The sequence below is a fragment of the Lagenorhynchus albirostris genome, chromosome 1 (genome assembly GCF_949774975.1).
Source record: "Lagenorhynchus albirostris chromosome 1, mLagAlb1.1, whole genome shotgun sequence".
Classification (NCBI taxonomy): Eukaryota; Metazoa; Chordata; class Mammalia; order Artiodactyla; family Delphinidae; genus Lagenorhynchus; species Lagenorhynchus albirostris.
Window position 1 is genome coordinate 176,210,143 of NC_083095.1, and position 17,750 is coordinate 176,227,892.

A 17,750-nucleotide genomic window follows, 5' to 3' on the forward strand; every position below is an offset into this window, starting at 1 on the left:
CAAATGTTTACTTTTCTCCTCCCTTTGCTGAAAGCATGAGTAGATTTTATTTCTGATACTCAGCTAAGGTACCTGGTAGGGCTCCTGGAGGCAAATTTCATGAAAGTGTATGGCATATCCAGGGCTGTGTCCTAGAATTTTTTTATTGCTCAACCTAGTTCATGTTCAGTTTCTGGCAATTATTCAATTATTCTTAAGTTTTCCTCCTAATTGCTGGCTCCAGTGTTGGTTTCTATTCCCAAGAGTATGTAATTTTCAGTATTCATCTATCTCCACAGATTGAGAGTGGCAGTTTGCCCTGTGACTTCAATTCTCTGACAGGGCTAAGAAGAGTTGTTGACTGTCAGTTTTTTCAGCTTTTATTGGTTTGGAGTGCAGAAGTGAGGACTTCCAAGTTCTTTACATGTGGAAGACAAAGTGGAAGACAGAAGTCTTGCATATCTTTAAAAAATAATTATTCCTAGATTTTTTATTTGTTTTGGTGCTAATACAAAATTTCATCATTCCTAAAAAATGTTCATTTTCTAATTTTGTGTTCTTAGTATATAGAAATAAAACTGGGTTTTATACATTTTTACTTTATATTCAGTAATTTTAATAAATCCAGTTGATTAAGAGTTTATCTGTAGACTACAGATTCTTTTAGACTACATACCTGCACAGTTACATCGTCTGCAATTTATGAGTTTTATTTCTTTCTTTGAATGCTTACAAGTTTTATTATTTTTTGGTAAGAACTATGGTTGCCAGTACAAAAATGAGTAGAAATAGTGATAACACACGTTTATCTCATTCCCAGTATTGGAGGAAATATTTTACTATAAAATTGCTAAAATTCTTTTGTATTTTTTACAGATACAAATGTCAAACAAGGAAATATTATGAAGAGTGTTTTATTGAGATTTAATGATTTTTTTTCCTTATTCAATAAATATAATGTTTTTTATTCCTGTAAAATTGGCAGTAATGTTCCCAATTTCTATTCTGATTTAATAGCGTGAGTCTTCTTTCTTTTTTCTTCAACAGTCTAGTTAAAGTTTTGTCAATTTTGTTGATCTAATGTGAGTCTCTTATGGAAAGCATATAGTTGGATATTTTTTTTTATCCATTCTGTCAATCTCTGCCTTTTGTTTAGAAAGTTAAATCCATTTACATTTAAGGGACTTATTTATGCCATTTTGCTATTTGTTTTCTGTATGTCTTATTTTTTTTTGTTCTTCATTTCCTCTAATACTGCCTTCTTTTGTGTTCAATTTATTTTTTTTGGCTGTGTCATGCAGCATGTGGGATCTTAGTTCCCCAACCAGCGATCAAACCCATGCCCCCTGCATTGGAAGCACAGATTCTTAACCACTGGACGGCCAGCGAAGTCTGTCAATTGATTTTTTTAAGGGACTAGTTTTGTTTCCTTTCTCATTTCCTTTGTGTATATTCTACAGATATTTTCTTTTTGGTTACCAAGAGGATTATGTATAACATCGTAAAGTTATAAAAAATCTAGTTTAAATTGATGCCAATTAACTTCAATAACATCCAAAAGCTGTACTCCTGTACAGCTCAATCCCTCTCTTTTTGATACTGATGTTATGAATCGTATCTTTATACACTGTGTGCCCAATAACATAGACTTATAATTATTTTTCTTTAAACTATTATATAAAATTAAAAGTAGAGCTCCAAACTAAAATTACAATAATACTGGCTTTTATATTTGCCATGTACTTACCTATACCGTAGATCTTTCTTCATACAACTTCAACCTACTGTCTAACATCCTTTCACGTCAACCTCAGGGATTTCCTTTAGCATTTTCTATAGAGCAGGTCTAGTGGTAATCCCTTCGATGCTAGGAGTGCTCCTATTCTTTGTAGATTTTTTTTGTGCTGGGCACTGCTTCACATCTCCACAAAATTTTCTTACCAGTTTGAAGATGGCTTTTTCTTAATTGTGCATTCTCTTGGTTACTGTGAACATTTCACTGTTTCCCAGTGCTCTGACAAAGTTGGTTCTGATGGCTTTCTGCTTTTTGTTTTTCTTTTCTTTTCTTTTCTTTTGTTTTTTTGCGGTACACGGGCCTCTCACTGTTGTGGCCTCTCCCGTTGCGGAGCACAGGCTCCAGACGCGCAGGCTCAGCGGCCATGGCTCACGGGCCCAGCTGCTCCGCGGCATGAGGGATCTTCCCGGACCGGGGCACGAACCCATGTCCCCTGCATCGGCAGGCGGACTCTCAACCACTGCGTCACCAGGGAAGCCCTCTTTTTTTTTTAATGTTTCTGTCAGGGAGCAAGAGCTTAGGGCCTCCTAGTCTGCCATTTTGCTGACATCTGCTTTAAAGTGCTTGTTTGAAAGCTGCTACAGAACACTTAAATTTATCTTATTGCAAAGTACTTAAGTACTTAGTCCTTTGGCCACATCAGCTTTAACATAGGTTTTTTTGGCCGTGCTGCATGGCTTGTGGGATTTCAGTTCTCTGAACAGGGACTGAACCCAGGCCATGGCAATGAAAGCCCTGAATCCTAATCACTAGGCCACCAGGGAATTCCCTAGCACAGGTTTTTTAACTATTAGAAATTTGCCAACTTTGTGATAAGAAGATCACAAAGCAGCCATATTGCCTATCTAGTGATAATTCCATTTTTTCATTGTCTTGTTATCATAAAAGATGATATAAGTAACGAAAATTGTGTTCTCTGAGGAACTGATAATATAGCATCTAGTCTACGTCATGAAAATTCATAATGTAGGGAAAAGCCTATACATATATTTTTTATGAGCAGATAAACTCTTAAGCATTACCTAATTAATGTTTGTTTGGTGGAGTAATGAGCACATGATAAATTCTTTTAAAATACATATTAATTGGGCTTCCCTGGTGGTGCAATGGTTGAGAGTCTGCCTGCCGATGCAGGGGACACGGGTTTGTGCCCTGGTCCAGGAAGATTCCACATGCAGCGGAGCGGCTAGGCCCATGAGCCATGGCCGCTGAGCCTGCGTGTCCGGAGCCTGTGCTCCGCAACGGGAGAGGCCACAACAGTGAGAGGCCCATGTACCACTTAAAAAAAAAAAAAAAAAAAAGATACATATTAATTGATATATTGATTGGTTAATAAAATAATGAAATTATTACAGTTGTCCCTCGGTATCTGCAGGGGATTAGTCTCAGGATCCCCTGTGGATGCCAAAACCTGAAGATGCTCAAGTCTCTTGTATAAAACAGTGTAATGTTTTCCTATAACCTATGCACATTCTCCTGTATACTTTAAATCATCTCTAGGTTACTTATAATACCTAATACAATGTAAATGCTACATAAATACCCATAAATGCTATGTAGATAGTTGCCAGTGCATGGAAAATCCAAGTTTTGCTTTTTGGAACTTTCTGAAAATTTCTTTTCAGAATATTTTTGATCTGTGGTCAAGTGAATCTGTAGATGTGAAACCCATGGATACAGAGGGCCAACTGTATTAAATTGAGAAAGGTTGTCCTATGTTTGAATTTCTTGTTTTCTTTTAATAACTGTACTACACAGTTGAAATACTGTAACTCTTAGTAAGTGTTCTACTGTGCCCAAACATTATAAATCTCTACTTACCTACCACTTTGTTTAAACCTAATTGAAATATTAGGTCATTAACTGATGGATTCACTGCTGGAAGATTTTCTGCTGTATCTGGATGTTCTGAGGCTGCTTCATTTTTAACTGTAATAATAATAGATTGCCAGATTAGTTGATTTAAAACTAACATTTTGTTGGGGTAAAATTATAAAGTTAATAAGAGCGATTTACCGTATACTTATTTAATCTTGTTTAATTAACAATTTAACATACTGCTTATTCAATTAAATACAAATATGTCTAAAAATTTTTAAAACTTTACTAGCTACTAGTTGCCAGATATTATTATATCTGTACTTTTCAAATATTATCTCATTTAATAAGAATTCTAGGAAGTAGGTATTTTTATTCTCATTTAACAGATGAGGAAAATAGAGCTTAGAGAGATTATGCATATTTTGGAAGGTCACATAGTTATTAAGCACAAAAGTTTGAAATGAATTTTGTTCCTTTAGACTCTAAAACCTACACTCTAGCTAGTAAACTGAAATGTCTACTGAGATTGAGAATGTAGTATGAGTGAAATAAACCTGATGATGTTTGGAGTGGCATGAATAGCAGAAATGAAATGGAGAGCACAGGCATACCTCATTTCATTGTGCTTCACTTTTACTGCCCTTTGCAGATACTGCGTTTTTCACAAATTGAAGGTATGTGGCAACTGTGCATGGAGCAAATCTATCAGTGCCATTTTTTTTTATTGGCGTATAATTGCTTTACAATGGTGTGTTAGTTTCTGCTTTATATTTCAGTGCCATTGTTTTTTTAACAGCATTTGCTTACTTCATGTCTCTGTGTCACATTTTGGTAGTTCTGGCAATACTTCAAATGTTTTCATTTTTATTATATTTGTTATGGTGATCTGTGATCAGTGATATTTGATGTTACTATTGCAAAAAGATTACAATTCGCTGAAGACTCAGATGATCGTTAGCAGTTTTTAGCAATAAGGTATTTTTAAATTAAGGTATGTACATTTTTTTAGACATAATGCTACTGTACACTTAATAGACTACAGTATAGTGTAAACATAACTTCTCTATATACTGGAAAACGAAAAATTTGTGTGACTCAATTTATTGTGATATTCACTTTATTGCAGAGGTCTGGACCAAACCCACAATATCTCTGAGGTATGCCTGTACATATCTTATATAAAGTTATTACTCCCATTGATTGTTACAAATGTAGGTCTGAGGTTCCTGGGTCATCTAAATTCGCAAGAGAACCTAGAAAGGTAGTTAGTTACAAGAACTCCAAGATTTTAAAATATCTGCAAGTAATTAAAAAGTTTTAAGCATGTTCGTAGGATAAAACAAATCATCAATTATTGACCCAAGAGAATTACCTAACTTGGGAAAGGATTAATTCTAACATGTGGGTGGGATTTGAAAGCCAATAACTGGTTATATTTCTTTGGAAAACATCATCATTTATCCACCAATATATCTCTATCATCTAGGAACAGAAATAAGATTTAAAATCTAGATTACATTGGTACTTTCAAAAGAAGAAAAAAAAACAAGATATGCCAGGAAAAAAATGGAAAGAACAATTAAAAATTAAAATGTGCAATTAAATTAATCACTTTTGAAAACTGCCAAGAACAAATATTTTCATGGGTAGAATTCTTCATAAATCTTAAAGGATTAAATCCTATGCTATAGCACATAAAAATGGAATTTTCTATTTCTTTCACAAAGTCAAAAATACAGTAGTCCCCCCTTATCTGCAGTTTCCGTGGTCAACCCTGGTCCAAAAATGTTAAACAGAAAATTCCAGAAATAAACAATTAATAAGTTTCAAATTGCGTGTTGTTCTGAGTAGGGTAATGAACTCTCACACTGTCCTGCTCTGTCCTGCCTGGGACATGAATCATCCCTTTGTCCAGCGTATCCATGCTGTATATCCTGCCCATTAGACACTTAGTAGCTATCTTGGTTATCAGATTGAGTGCCATAGTATTGCAGTGCTTATGCTATAGTAACCCTTATTATACTAATAATGACCTATTGACCATCAAATAAATTATGGACAGGAAACACAGGAAAAGACACAGTATATACAGGGTTCAGTACCATCTGGTGGTTCTCAGGCATCCATTATTTTAAAGTATTTCACATAATTCCCACAATTATTTTGTGAGGTACATACTATTACTAGCCCTATTTTTCAGATGAAGAAACTGAAACATGGAGAGATTAACTAGCTTACACAGTTAGTAAGAGACAGAGGTAGGCACCAAAGACAGGCAGTCTATTTTCAGCATCCGTACTTTTAAACACTACCCCTACCATTACCTCTCATAAGAAGATAGGCATCTCCTAATGGAAACAACACAAATATTCATCCACAGGAGAATGGGCAAATTAATTATAATATATTCATAAACCAGGTCAATATACAGCAATAAAAATAAATGAATAAGGACTAGAATTATCAACAGTGATCTTGAACCAAAAAAGCAAGTTGCTTAAGAAAGCATACAGCATACTACAAACAAAACAATAGCATAAATCCTTTACAGATGAAAACATACCTAACAAAAGTATAAAGAAATATATATGGTAATGATAAACATCAAATTCAGAAAAGAAGGAGGCAATAATCTGAGAGGAATAGAGAGGGTCGGACTTCAATATTTAATGTATATTATATTCATTAAACTGGGAAACAGACACACAAGTGTTCATTACATTAACTCTTATCATACCTTTCTGTATTTCAAAATAAATTAAAAGTAACAGAAACAACCTAAAACACCTAGGTTTTATTTGGTTCTCTTTCACTTGAAAATATTCTTTTTTTAAATTAATTTTTATTGGAGTATAGTTGCTTTACAATGTGTTAGTTTCTACTGTATAGCAAAATTAATCAGTTATACATATACATATATCCCCTCGTTTTTGGATTTCCTTTCGATTTAGGTCACCACAGTGCATTAAGTAGAGCTTTCTGTGCTACACAGTATGTTCTCATTAGTTATCTATTTTATACATAGTACCAATAGTGTAGATATGTCAATCCCAATCTTCCAATTAAGAAGCACAAAGATAAACCAAATCTTCTGTTACACTAAGTCAAAAATCCAAATAAAAATTTTCCAATCTTTCTAATAATGTCCATTTTTCCTCAAATCCATTTTTTAAGCAAACAGAAAAAATAAACAGATAAATTTATTTAAAATATACAACAAAAAATACACTAATATCAAAGAACTACAGTAGAAAATATATAATGATATCAAGAGTAAGATCCAGTAGATAAAAAACAAATGTTCCTTTTCTCTTCTTGAAACCATATAACAATATAAAGAATAGGTCTACTGGATAATAACAAATATTTTTAGCAGATAATGTACTTGATAAGAATTGAAATGTGAATGCTGGATATAAGTCATACTTTTAAAAATGAAATAACTGTAATAGCTCCATGAGATTCCTAGAAAAGCATGTCCTAAACTTGTTCTCAATGAAACACTGCTCCATAAAAAGAGAAAGGCAGGGTTTCTTGCTCAATAAATTTAAGAAATACAGTATAATAATGAGAATATTAAAGACTACAAGAAGGAATGGGGGGTGCTAATATCATTACAGCATTTATTAGTTCTGCAGAATTCCAATTTTTGTTAAATTGTATTCTAAAATATCTAACCTAAGGAAAAAATTCAACTATAAAACATAAACTAATTGATGCACATTTAAAATATATTTTTAAATTGTCAAATATTTTATGATGACTTTTAAAATATGTTTATCAATATCATTCATACCTCTCAATTTTTGAGACTCATAAACTCCACTTGTTTGAATTTTATCCTTGTATCCTTTAGCTAGTACTAGATCTTCAAGTATAAAATTCTCATCTGAGAGTTCATTCGCATCTTGATCTACCAAGATGAAGAAAACTTTCAGTAAACTAAATACAGAAACACTACTGAAAACCACATACTGCGGCCTAATTCCAAGAAGATTATAATGTCTAGAGGTTAGGAAGATATTCTTACATCAAGTGAGAAGAGAAAAATGATTACTCAATAAATGTCAGAAGTTCACTTAATAGATTTCAATATCTACTCTTGATAAAACTTTGTGAAAAATTAGAACTATAGATTTACTCCTAGACATTACTCTCTTAATATAGAATATATTTCTGTCTCAATCCAACAGATAACACCTTGATTTATGGTGAAGCACCAAAAAATATTCTTATTAAAATTATAAACAAAACCAGAATGTGAATCATTATCATTTTAACAATTACCTAGTTCTGGTAAAGTTGGTATGATAAATATATGGAGCAGAAATTATGATGAAACTATAGAAGAAAATGTAGGGAAGAAGCTCCTTGACACTGGTGTTGGGAATGATTTTTTTTTTTTAATATATAACACCAAAAGCGCAAACAACAAAAGAAAAACTCAACAAATGGGACTACATCAAAGTTAAAACCTTCTGCACAGTAAAAGAAACAATTAATATAGTGAAAAGGCAATCTTTGGAATGGGAGAAAATTTTGGAAACCATGTATCAGATAAAGGGTTAATATCTAAAATATATAAAGAATTCATACAGCCTAATAACAAAAAACCAAACAATCCAACTGAAAAATCGGCAGAGAACTAACAAGTTATTTTTCTAAAAAAGACAACTGGACTTCCCTGGTGAGGTAGTGGTTAAGAATCTGTGTGCCAATGCAGGGGACACAGGTTCGATCCCTGGTCCAGGAAGATCCCACATGCCCTGAGCAACTAAGCCCATGGGCCACAACTACTGAGCCTGCACTCTAGAGTCCACGAGCCACAACTATTGAGCCCACATGCCACAACTACTTAAGCCCGTGCACCTACAGCCCATGCTCTGCAACAGAAGCCACTGCAATGAGAAGCCCGTGCACTGCAACGAAGAGTAGCCCCCACTCGCTGAAACTAGAGAAAGCCTATGTGCAGCAATGAAGACCCAATGCAACCAAAAATAAAATAAATTGAAATAAATAAATTAATTTAAATAAATAAATAAATAAGACAACCAAATGGCCAACAAATATGTGAAAAGATGATCAACAATATTAATTATCAGAGAAATGCAAATCAAAGCTACAATGAGATATCATCTCACACATGTTGGGATGGCTATCATCAAGAGAACAAGAGATACAAGTGCTGGCAAAAATATAATGAAAAGGAAATCTCTGTACACTGCTAGTGGGAATGTAAATTGGTCTACCCACCATGGAAAACAATATGGAGGTTCCTCAAAAAATTAAAAATAGATCTACCATCTGATTCATCAATTCCGCTTCTAAGTACATACCCAAAGCAAATAAATACAGGATTTTGAGAAGATATATGTACTTATATTTTTATTGCAGCATTATTCACAACAGGAAGATATGGACACATCCTAAGAGTCCATCAGTGGATGTGGATAAAGAAGATGTGGTGTATATATATATACAATGGAGTATTATTCAGCCATGTGAAAGGAGGACACCCTGCCATTTGAGACAAAATGGATGAATCATGAGTACATTATGCTAAGAGAAATAAGTCATACAGAGAAAGGAAAATACAGTATGACATCATTTACATGTGGAATCTAAAAAAGCAAAACTTGTAAAAACAGAGAAAGAAATTGTGGTTAACCACAGGACACGGGGTGGGGTGACAGAATCAATGTTGTTTAAGAGTATACAAACGTGAGTAGTAAATAGAGATCTAATGCAAAGTATAACGAATATAGACAATATTGTACTAAAATCATCAAACTTGCTAATAGGCTAGAACTTAATTATTCCAACCAATAAAATGAAAGAATAATTATGTAATGTGATACAGGTGCTAATTATCACTACAATGGCAATCATATAACAATATATAAATGTATCAAATTAACATGTTTTACACCTTAAATTTACACGTTTTATGTCAAATGTACAATAAATGAAAAACGAAAAAATGTGTACATGAAAGGCCGCTAAATCATAAATAATAGAGTTTAAATCATACAGGATGTTGAAATGTTAAAATAATAGTAGTGAGAGGACTTCTATTTCTTGTATGACATGTAAAGTGCTTGGAAGTCACTACTTCCACTCTCACAATAAGAAAAAAGCCTAGCAAACTTTTTAAATTAAACATTTTTTTTCTTATCAAAGTCAAGGCAAAATGCTGCCCCCCAAATTGGAGAGAGAGGTGGATAAAAGAAGCATAGTTTATTGGCAGCTGAACCCCAGGAGCAGAAGCCCACTACTGAAGTCAGGACTAGTAGGAACACTTAAACTGTGATTGATGAATTGCTGAAAGTTCAGTATATACTAGCTTGAATCTTACTGGTACCCCCATGTTACTATGAGTTTCATGTCTAGGAAACCCAACCAAGTTCTCAGGATGAAGATCAGAGGAAAATTGCCACATGCTTCCAACAGGGAGAGGGGAAAGTAACTGTTTTTAATCATGCCCAGAGCTTTCTGTTCTCCTTAACAAAAGACTGCCCTCAAGGGAATCTATTTTACCAGAGCTTAACCAAAACACCGTTTACCAGAACCTAACAGACCTTAGGGAAGGGAAATGTTCAACATGGGGGTGAGCAGATATAAAATTTCAGCCCCTTCTAGCCTTCCTGTCTTACCAAACAAGTAGGAGAGACATGAGAAACACTTGTGAAGGTGGAAACCTAGCGACACAGGCTTACTAAAAGACTGAGACCTAATCAGAGGATTACAGAATGCTTCCCCTTCCCTGACACCTTACCACCACATTAATAAGCCTCCTATATAATTGCAAGTTACAGCTAAAAGGACAGCAAGCCTCAGACCCTACTTAAGGAATCTAAAGGGAAACCCAAAGATATCAGGGGAGACAAAAAAAGGGATAATACAGGAACTTTTAGCATCTGATACCTACAGCTACAGTAAACAAAAAATACAGCCTAATACCTAACCAGATAAACATGAAGCCTCACACTAAAGGCCTATATAAGCCTCAGTTCCTTTTACACAATACATCATGTCTGGATTTCAACAACAAAAACAACAAAAATGCAAGACACGCTAAAAGTAAAAACCTAGTCTAAAGAGTATGAGCACCAGACTCACACGACAGAGATCTTAGATTTATCATACTGTGTATGTGAAGTAATTATGGCTAATGTGCTAACAGCTCTCATGGAAAAAGAGACAGTATGCAAGAACAGAAGAGTTATGTAAGCAGAAATCTGGAATCTCTAAGAAAAAATCAAAAGGAAATGTTAGAAATCAAAAACACTGCAACAAAAATGTAGAATTTCTTTGATGTGCTCATCAGTATATTGCATACAGTCAAGGAAAGACTCAGTGAGCTTGAAGATATGACATTAGGAACTTCCCGAATTGAAAAGAGAAAATAAATGGAAAAAAAGGAACAAAATATCAGAGATCTTTTGGACAATAATAAGAGGTGTAATATACACATAATGAGGACATCAGAAGGAGAACAATGAAACAGAATAAATATTTAAATAATGGCTGAGAGTTTTCCAAAAATAATAACAGACATCAAATCAATGATCATAGGAACTCACAGAACACCAAAAAGGATAAATACCAAAAAAAAGCTACACCTATTCGTATCATATTCAAATGGCAGAAAATCAAAGACAAAGAGAAAATCTTGAAAGACTCCAGAGAAAAACAAAAACAAAACACAAATATACTTTATCTATAGAGGGACAAGGATAAAAATATCTTATACTTTTCATCAAACTAAGCTAGCAAGAAGAGAATGGAGAGAAATATTTAAAGTGTTGAAAGAAAAAAATAAACCAACCTAGAATTTTGTATCCAGAAAAACTATCCTTCAAAACTGAAAGAGATATAATGATTTCCTCAGATTAAAAAAAAAAAAAATTTGTTGCCAGTAGGCCTGCAGTGAAAGAAAATGTTAAAAGAAGTTCTTCAGAGAGAAGGAATAGGATACAGATCAGAAACCTAGATCTATATAAAGAGAATGGCATTAGAGAAGAAATAAATGAAGGTAAAATAAACTTTTCTTACTCTTAGTTGATATAACAGATAACAGTTTATTCATAATAATAATAGAAACAATGTATTCAGTGATTATAGCTTATAGGTAAATGAAATGAATGACAACAATTCTATAAGTGACAGGAGGAAGGAATTGGGATTACACTGTTATCAGATACCTGCACTACCCATGAAGTGGCATAGTGTTATTTGAAAGTACGCTTAGATTAGTGGTAAATGTATACTGCAAATTTTAAGACAATCACTAAAAATTTTTTTAAAGAAATATAATTGATATGCTAAGAAAGAAAAGAATATGGAATCATATTAAACGTGTAGTTAAAGCCAGAGAAGGTAGGAAAAGAGTGGAAGGTGAAAAATAAAGTACTAGGGCACTGAAGAGAAAATAGTTACAAATATGATTAATATTAAATGAAATACCAATAATCACTTTAAATGTGAATGGTCTATTAATTAAAAGACAGAGACTGTCAGAGTGATTAAATAAACTGACCCAACTATAAGCTGTCAACAAGAAACTCATTTTAAATATAAAGATAAAGTAGACTGAAAATAAAGGGATGGAGAAAAGTGTATCATGCTAATACTAATCAAAGTAAAGCCAGAGAAGCTATATTAATCTGAGACAAAGCAGACTTCAGAGCAAGGAAATTACCAGGGGTAAAGAGAGCACTACATAATAATAAAGGGGTCAATAGCTAAGAAAACATAACAGTCTTTAATGAGTATGCACCTAACAACAGAGCAACAAAATATCAACACATGAGGCAAAAACAGAACCGCAAGGAGAAACAGACAAATCTACTTTTATACTTGCAGCTTGCAATACCATCTTATCAGTAACAGACAGATACAACAGGCTGAAAATCCATACCTTAACAAATTTAAAAGAATAGAAATCGTATGAAGTATACTCTCAGATCACAATAGATTTAAACTATATTAATCTAATGCCAAAACTAGGCAAAGAAATATCTCTCACAAATAAGATGCAAAAATCCTCCACAAAATATTAACAAATTGAGTGAAACAATGTATAAAAATAGTTATATATGATGACCAAGGAGGATTTATTCCAGGTATGCAATTCTGACTCAACATTTGGAAATCAATTAACGTAACTCAACAGACTAAAGAAGAAAATCATTTGATCAATCAGAAATGCAGAAAAATTATTCAAAAAAATCCAAAATCCATTCATGATACAACTGTCAGCAAACCAAGAATAGTGCGAACTTCCTCAATTTGATAAAGGACATCTACAAAGAAACCAACAGATAACATCACACTTAATGGTAAGAAACTAAATGCTGTCATCCTCAGATTAGGAATACATCAAGGATGTTTCTTTTCACCACTCCTATCCAACATCATACTGGAACTCACAGCTAATGTAATAAGTCAAGAAAAAGAAAGAAAAAGTATATAAATTGAGAAAAATAAACAAAACTATTCTTGTTGAACACAACAGCAACAAAACTCCTGGAATTATAAGCTGGCTATAGCAAGGTTTCCAGATACAGGTTAATATACACAAGTCAATTGATTTCCTGTATGTCAGCAGTGAACAAGTGAAATTTGAAATTGAACACAATACCATTTATATTAGCACCAAAAATGAAATACTTAAGTATAACTCTTCAGACACAAGCGTCGTCAAAGATTTAATGTAGAGATTTTCCATGTTCATGGATAGGAAGGCTCAATATTGTTAAGCTGTTAGCTTTTCCCAACTTGATTCAATGCAATCCCAAGCAAAATTCCAATAAGCTATTTTGTGGATATTGACAAACTGGTTCTAAAGTTTATATAGAAAAGCAAAATACCTACATTAGCCAATACAATATTGAAGAAAAACAAGGTCAGAGGACTGATGCTACCCAACTTCAAGGCTTCCTACAGAAATCAAGACAATTGGTGAAAGAATAGATAAGTAAGTCAATTGTAACAGAACAAAGAGATATAGACCTATAAAAATACAGTCAATGATCTCTGTCAAAAAAGCAAAAGCTATTCAATGGAGAAACGACAGTCTTTTCAACAAATAGTACTTATACAACTGGACAGCCAAATGCAAAAAAAAAGTGAATCTAGACCTGACACCTTACCAAGAATTAACACAGAATGGCTCATAGACCTAAATGTAAAATGCAAACCTATAATTCTCCTAGATGGTAACACAGATGAACATCTAGGTGATCTTACGTTTGGTGTTGATTTTTCAGATAGAACACCAGAAGCACAATCCAAAAAAAAAAATTGATAAGCTGGGTTTCATTAAGAAAAATACACACACAACTTCTGCTCTGTGAAAGACACTGTTAAGAGAGTGATAATACAAGCCACAGGCTGGGAGAAAATATTTACAGAACAGATATTTAAGATCTGTTATCCAAAACATGCAAAGAACTCTTAAACCTTGACAATTAGAAAACAAATAACACAATTACAACGTGGGCAAAGATGTGAACAAATAACCTACCAAAGAAGTCATTTAGATGGCAAATAAGCATATGAAAAGATGTTCAGCATATACATCATTAAGCAATTGTAAATTAAAACAACAGTGAGATATCACTACATACCTATAGCTAAAATTCAAACACTGAAAACAACAAATGATGTCAGGAATGTGGAGCAATGGGAAACCTGATTCGTAGCTGGTAGGAATGCGAAACACTACAGCCACTTTGAGGACGGTTTGGCAGTTTCTTACAAAGTTAAATTATAGTTTTACCATATGATCCAGCAATTGTGCTCTTAGGTACTTATCTAACAGTGTTGAAAATTTATGTTCCCACAAAAGTTATGCAGTAACCAACAGGTACTAAGTTGTTTGTACACAACTAATTAATAAAGAAACTGTTGGGCTTCTGTTGTGGTTTAGGATCATTATGAAAAAATTACTGAGACCATGCAAAACACCACAAACTTCTGTCTGAATTGTTTACAGAAGACTGTGTAAATACTTATCATAAGAAAGCAAACACGGCTATATTATTATCAAACAAAATAAACATTAGGCAAAAGACATGTATTTTTAGAGATAAACAGTGTACTTTTACAGAGATAAACAGTGTACTTTTATAGCTCATGTTTACCAGGAAGATATAACAAGTATAAATTTGTACACATTTAATAACATCATTTCCAAATATATAAACCAATCTGGCTAAACTACCCGTAAACACAAAGAAGTCCGTAATCACAGTGGGAAAATTTAACATACATCTCTTAGTAACACAGAATAAACGAAACTTCAATGGAATTGAAAAAGAATTGACTAACACAGTAAATATATTTGATCTAATAGATTTATACAAAAGATATGAGTAAACATTCATAAACCTAAGAGAGAGGGTTTTTTTTCACTTACTTTAATTAAAAATAAATCAATAATATTGAAATTTATCATACTTACTATTTAGTGCTTTCATTGTGACAGCTCTAAGTTTCTTAGTTTGAGATTGGCTTTTTGACAATTCAACTTCATCCTCGGGTAATACGTCTTCTGCTTTCTGAGCTATGAGAAAGATGCTTTTAATCCATTAAATAGAGAACTGGATTTATTGAAAATCCTCTGTAATTCAAACACATGTCAATTATCCAGGAATATTTCTTCTCATGGTTTGAAACAATAAAGTCAAATACCACATTATTGAGAGTGAATTACAGAGTGAGTATGAGAAGTGTAGAGACAATGGGAGTACTGTTCAAAAAGAATAGTTTTATAAGGTATTCACATTTTAGGATTAAGTGCAATATTTTCATAACAGATATATGAGTGAGAAAAAAAAGAAATGATAAATAATACATTCAAAATAAATTTAGAAGATTCAAAAGCAGATCAGGTAAGAAAGACAGAAAATACAGGCAATGGTATACTTACCTCCAAAATATCCATGCTTCCAGTAAATACAAATGTATTCAATGCTCCATTTAAAGCACAAAGAGTGTTACATTGGATTAAAAAATAACCAATTATATACAGCTAAGTCATAATAATAGAAAAAGGTTAAAAATAAAGTGACGAAAAAATTATTCTATGCAAGTAGTTACATAAAGAAAGATACCACGCCAACATCAGACAAAACAGACTAAAGGCACAAAAAAATTACTACAAAATGTCCATCATAAAGACAGAAATTTCAGTTCACTAAGAATAGATAACAATTTAAAATGTGTATATTTATTATATATATATATGTATGTAATATATAATCTATATGTAATACAGATTATGTGTCTGTATATTTTTATTTATAATAAAGCTTTAGAAACATAATTAACTTCACCTAATGGAGAATACATACACAAACACGTTGTATATGCTATGTATATGTGTACCTATATGTATATATGATACACTATATAGCATGTATTTCTATGGTCAATTGAATAAATATTAAACAACCAGAGAAATTTAATTAAAAATCATTATATGATATTCTTACTACAAATCCTCACTTTTCTGGCAGTTCCAAGTGTCTTAATTTGAGATGAGTTTTATAAGGTTTAAACTTTTTCTTTACATGAAAGATTTCATCTGATATCCATTTTCTCAGCTACAAGTATAGAGGCTCTTAATCCAATAAAAAGTAAAACAGCTGGATTGTAAAAGCTCTGGATTATTAATGTATACCAAGAACAACTTAGTTTCCATTCAGCTTTACAACAACTTAAGCAAATACACACAATTTAAACAAATGATCAAACCGTCCTCCCCTTGCCCACCCCACCTCCAATCTTCTGGTGCATTTTCAAAATGGACTATGAAATTAAGCATAAAAATCATCAGAGTGCTCTCCTCAAAGTATGTGGAAGACTCTTGTTACTGAATACATACACCTAGAAAGTTGTAATTAGGGACTTCCCTGGTGGTGCAGTGGTTAAGAATCCGCCTGCCAATGCAGGGGTCATGAGTTCGACTCCTGGTCTGGGAAGATCCCACATGCTGCAGAGCAGCTAAGCCCGTGCACCACAACTACTGAGCCTGTGCTCTAGAGCCTGCGAGCCACAACTACTGAGCCCACGTGCCACAACTACTGAAGCCTGCGCACCTAGAGCCCGTGCTCCACAACAAGAGAAGCCACCGCAATGAGAAGCCTGTGCACTGCAACAAGGAGTAGCCCCTGCTCACCGCAACTGGAGAAAGCCTGTGTGCAGCAACAAAGACCCAACGCAGCCAAAAATAAATAAATAAAACAAATAAATTTATTAAAAAAAAAAGAAAGTTGTAATTAGATTTTACTGTACTAAGGGTATTAATATTTTTAAAATATTAAAACATTTTTAACAACGTATATGATTGATTTAAAAGTTAAACTAATTAGAAAGTAATAATTCAAAAATAAGGAAAGAAAACAGAAAGAAACCTGGATCAGGTAGGAGAAATAGAAAGCACCCAAAAAAGGAAATATTTAAATCTAAATATATTAGTAAGTACAGTAATTGTAAGTGGATTACATGTTGTAGTGAGAGACAAAGACAGTCACACTGGATTTATAAGCAATTTAACTATAATTTATTTATGAGAGGTCACTGAATTATAAGAACATAGAAAATTGTAAAGTAAGGAAGTGAAAAAAGATATGCCTGAAAATACTAACCAAAATAAATCTGCAGGAGTTATGTCAATGTCATACAAAATAGGATTTTAGTCAAACGACCTTACTGGAGACAGGCTAAGATGGTACCTTTTATAAAAAGAAAATGTTGAGTCCATAAGGACTATCAAATATTTTTTTTTGTATGCACCTAACAACATAGACAGTATAAGGAAAAAGGACAATACTACAAGAAGAAATAGATAAATCCACAATCATAGTGGGAGAATACATTCACTCCATAATCGACAAACAAAATGCAAGAAAATCAAGAAATAGGAATTTAAATAACACAGTAAAAATTTGACTTAGATGTCTGTAAGCTCACACATTCATGAATATAATTCTGCTTAAAACAATTAAAATATAAAATAATTTTATAATACTCATAATTCAGTATTTACAAGTTGAGTCTTTTCTTTCTAGCCGTTCCAAATGTCAGGCAAAAGACTTTCATCTGGTACCTCTTCCATTTTCTGAGCTTCAGGAAGAAAGGCTCATAA

General features: G+C 33.1%; 1 protein-coding gene across 1 annotated transcript in view; it reads right to left on the minus strand.

Moving 5' to 3' along the window:
- The window catches only part of CCDC7 (coiled-coil domain containing 7), a 291,607-nt gene that overhangs the window by 69,959 nt on the left and 203,898 nt on the right, over positions 1-17,750 (minus strand). The window contains exons 27-29 of the mRNA XM_060161178.1: positions 15,063-15,164; positions 7,392-7,508; positions 3,596-3,703 (exon numbers count right to left, since the gene is read on the minus strand). Of these exons, the coding sequence (XP_060017161.1) occupies positions 3,596-3,703; positions 7,392-7,508; positions 15,063-15,164 (327 nt within the window). The remainder of the gene's footprint in view (positions 1-3,595; positions 3,704-7,391; positions 7,509-15,062; positions 15,165-17,750) is intronic.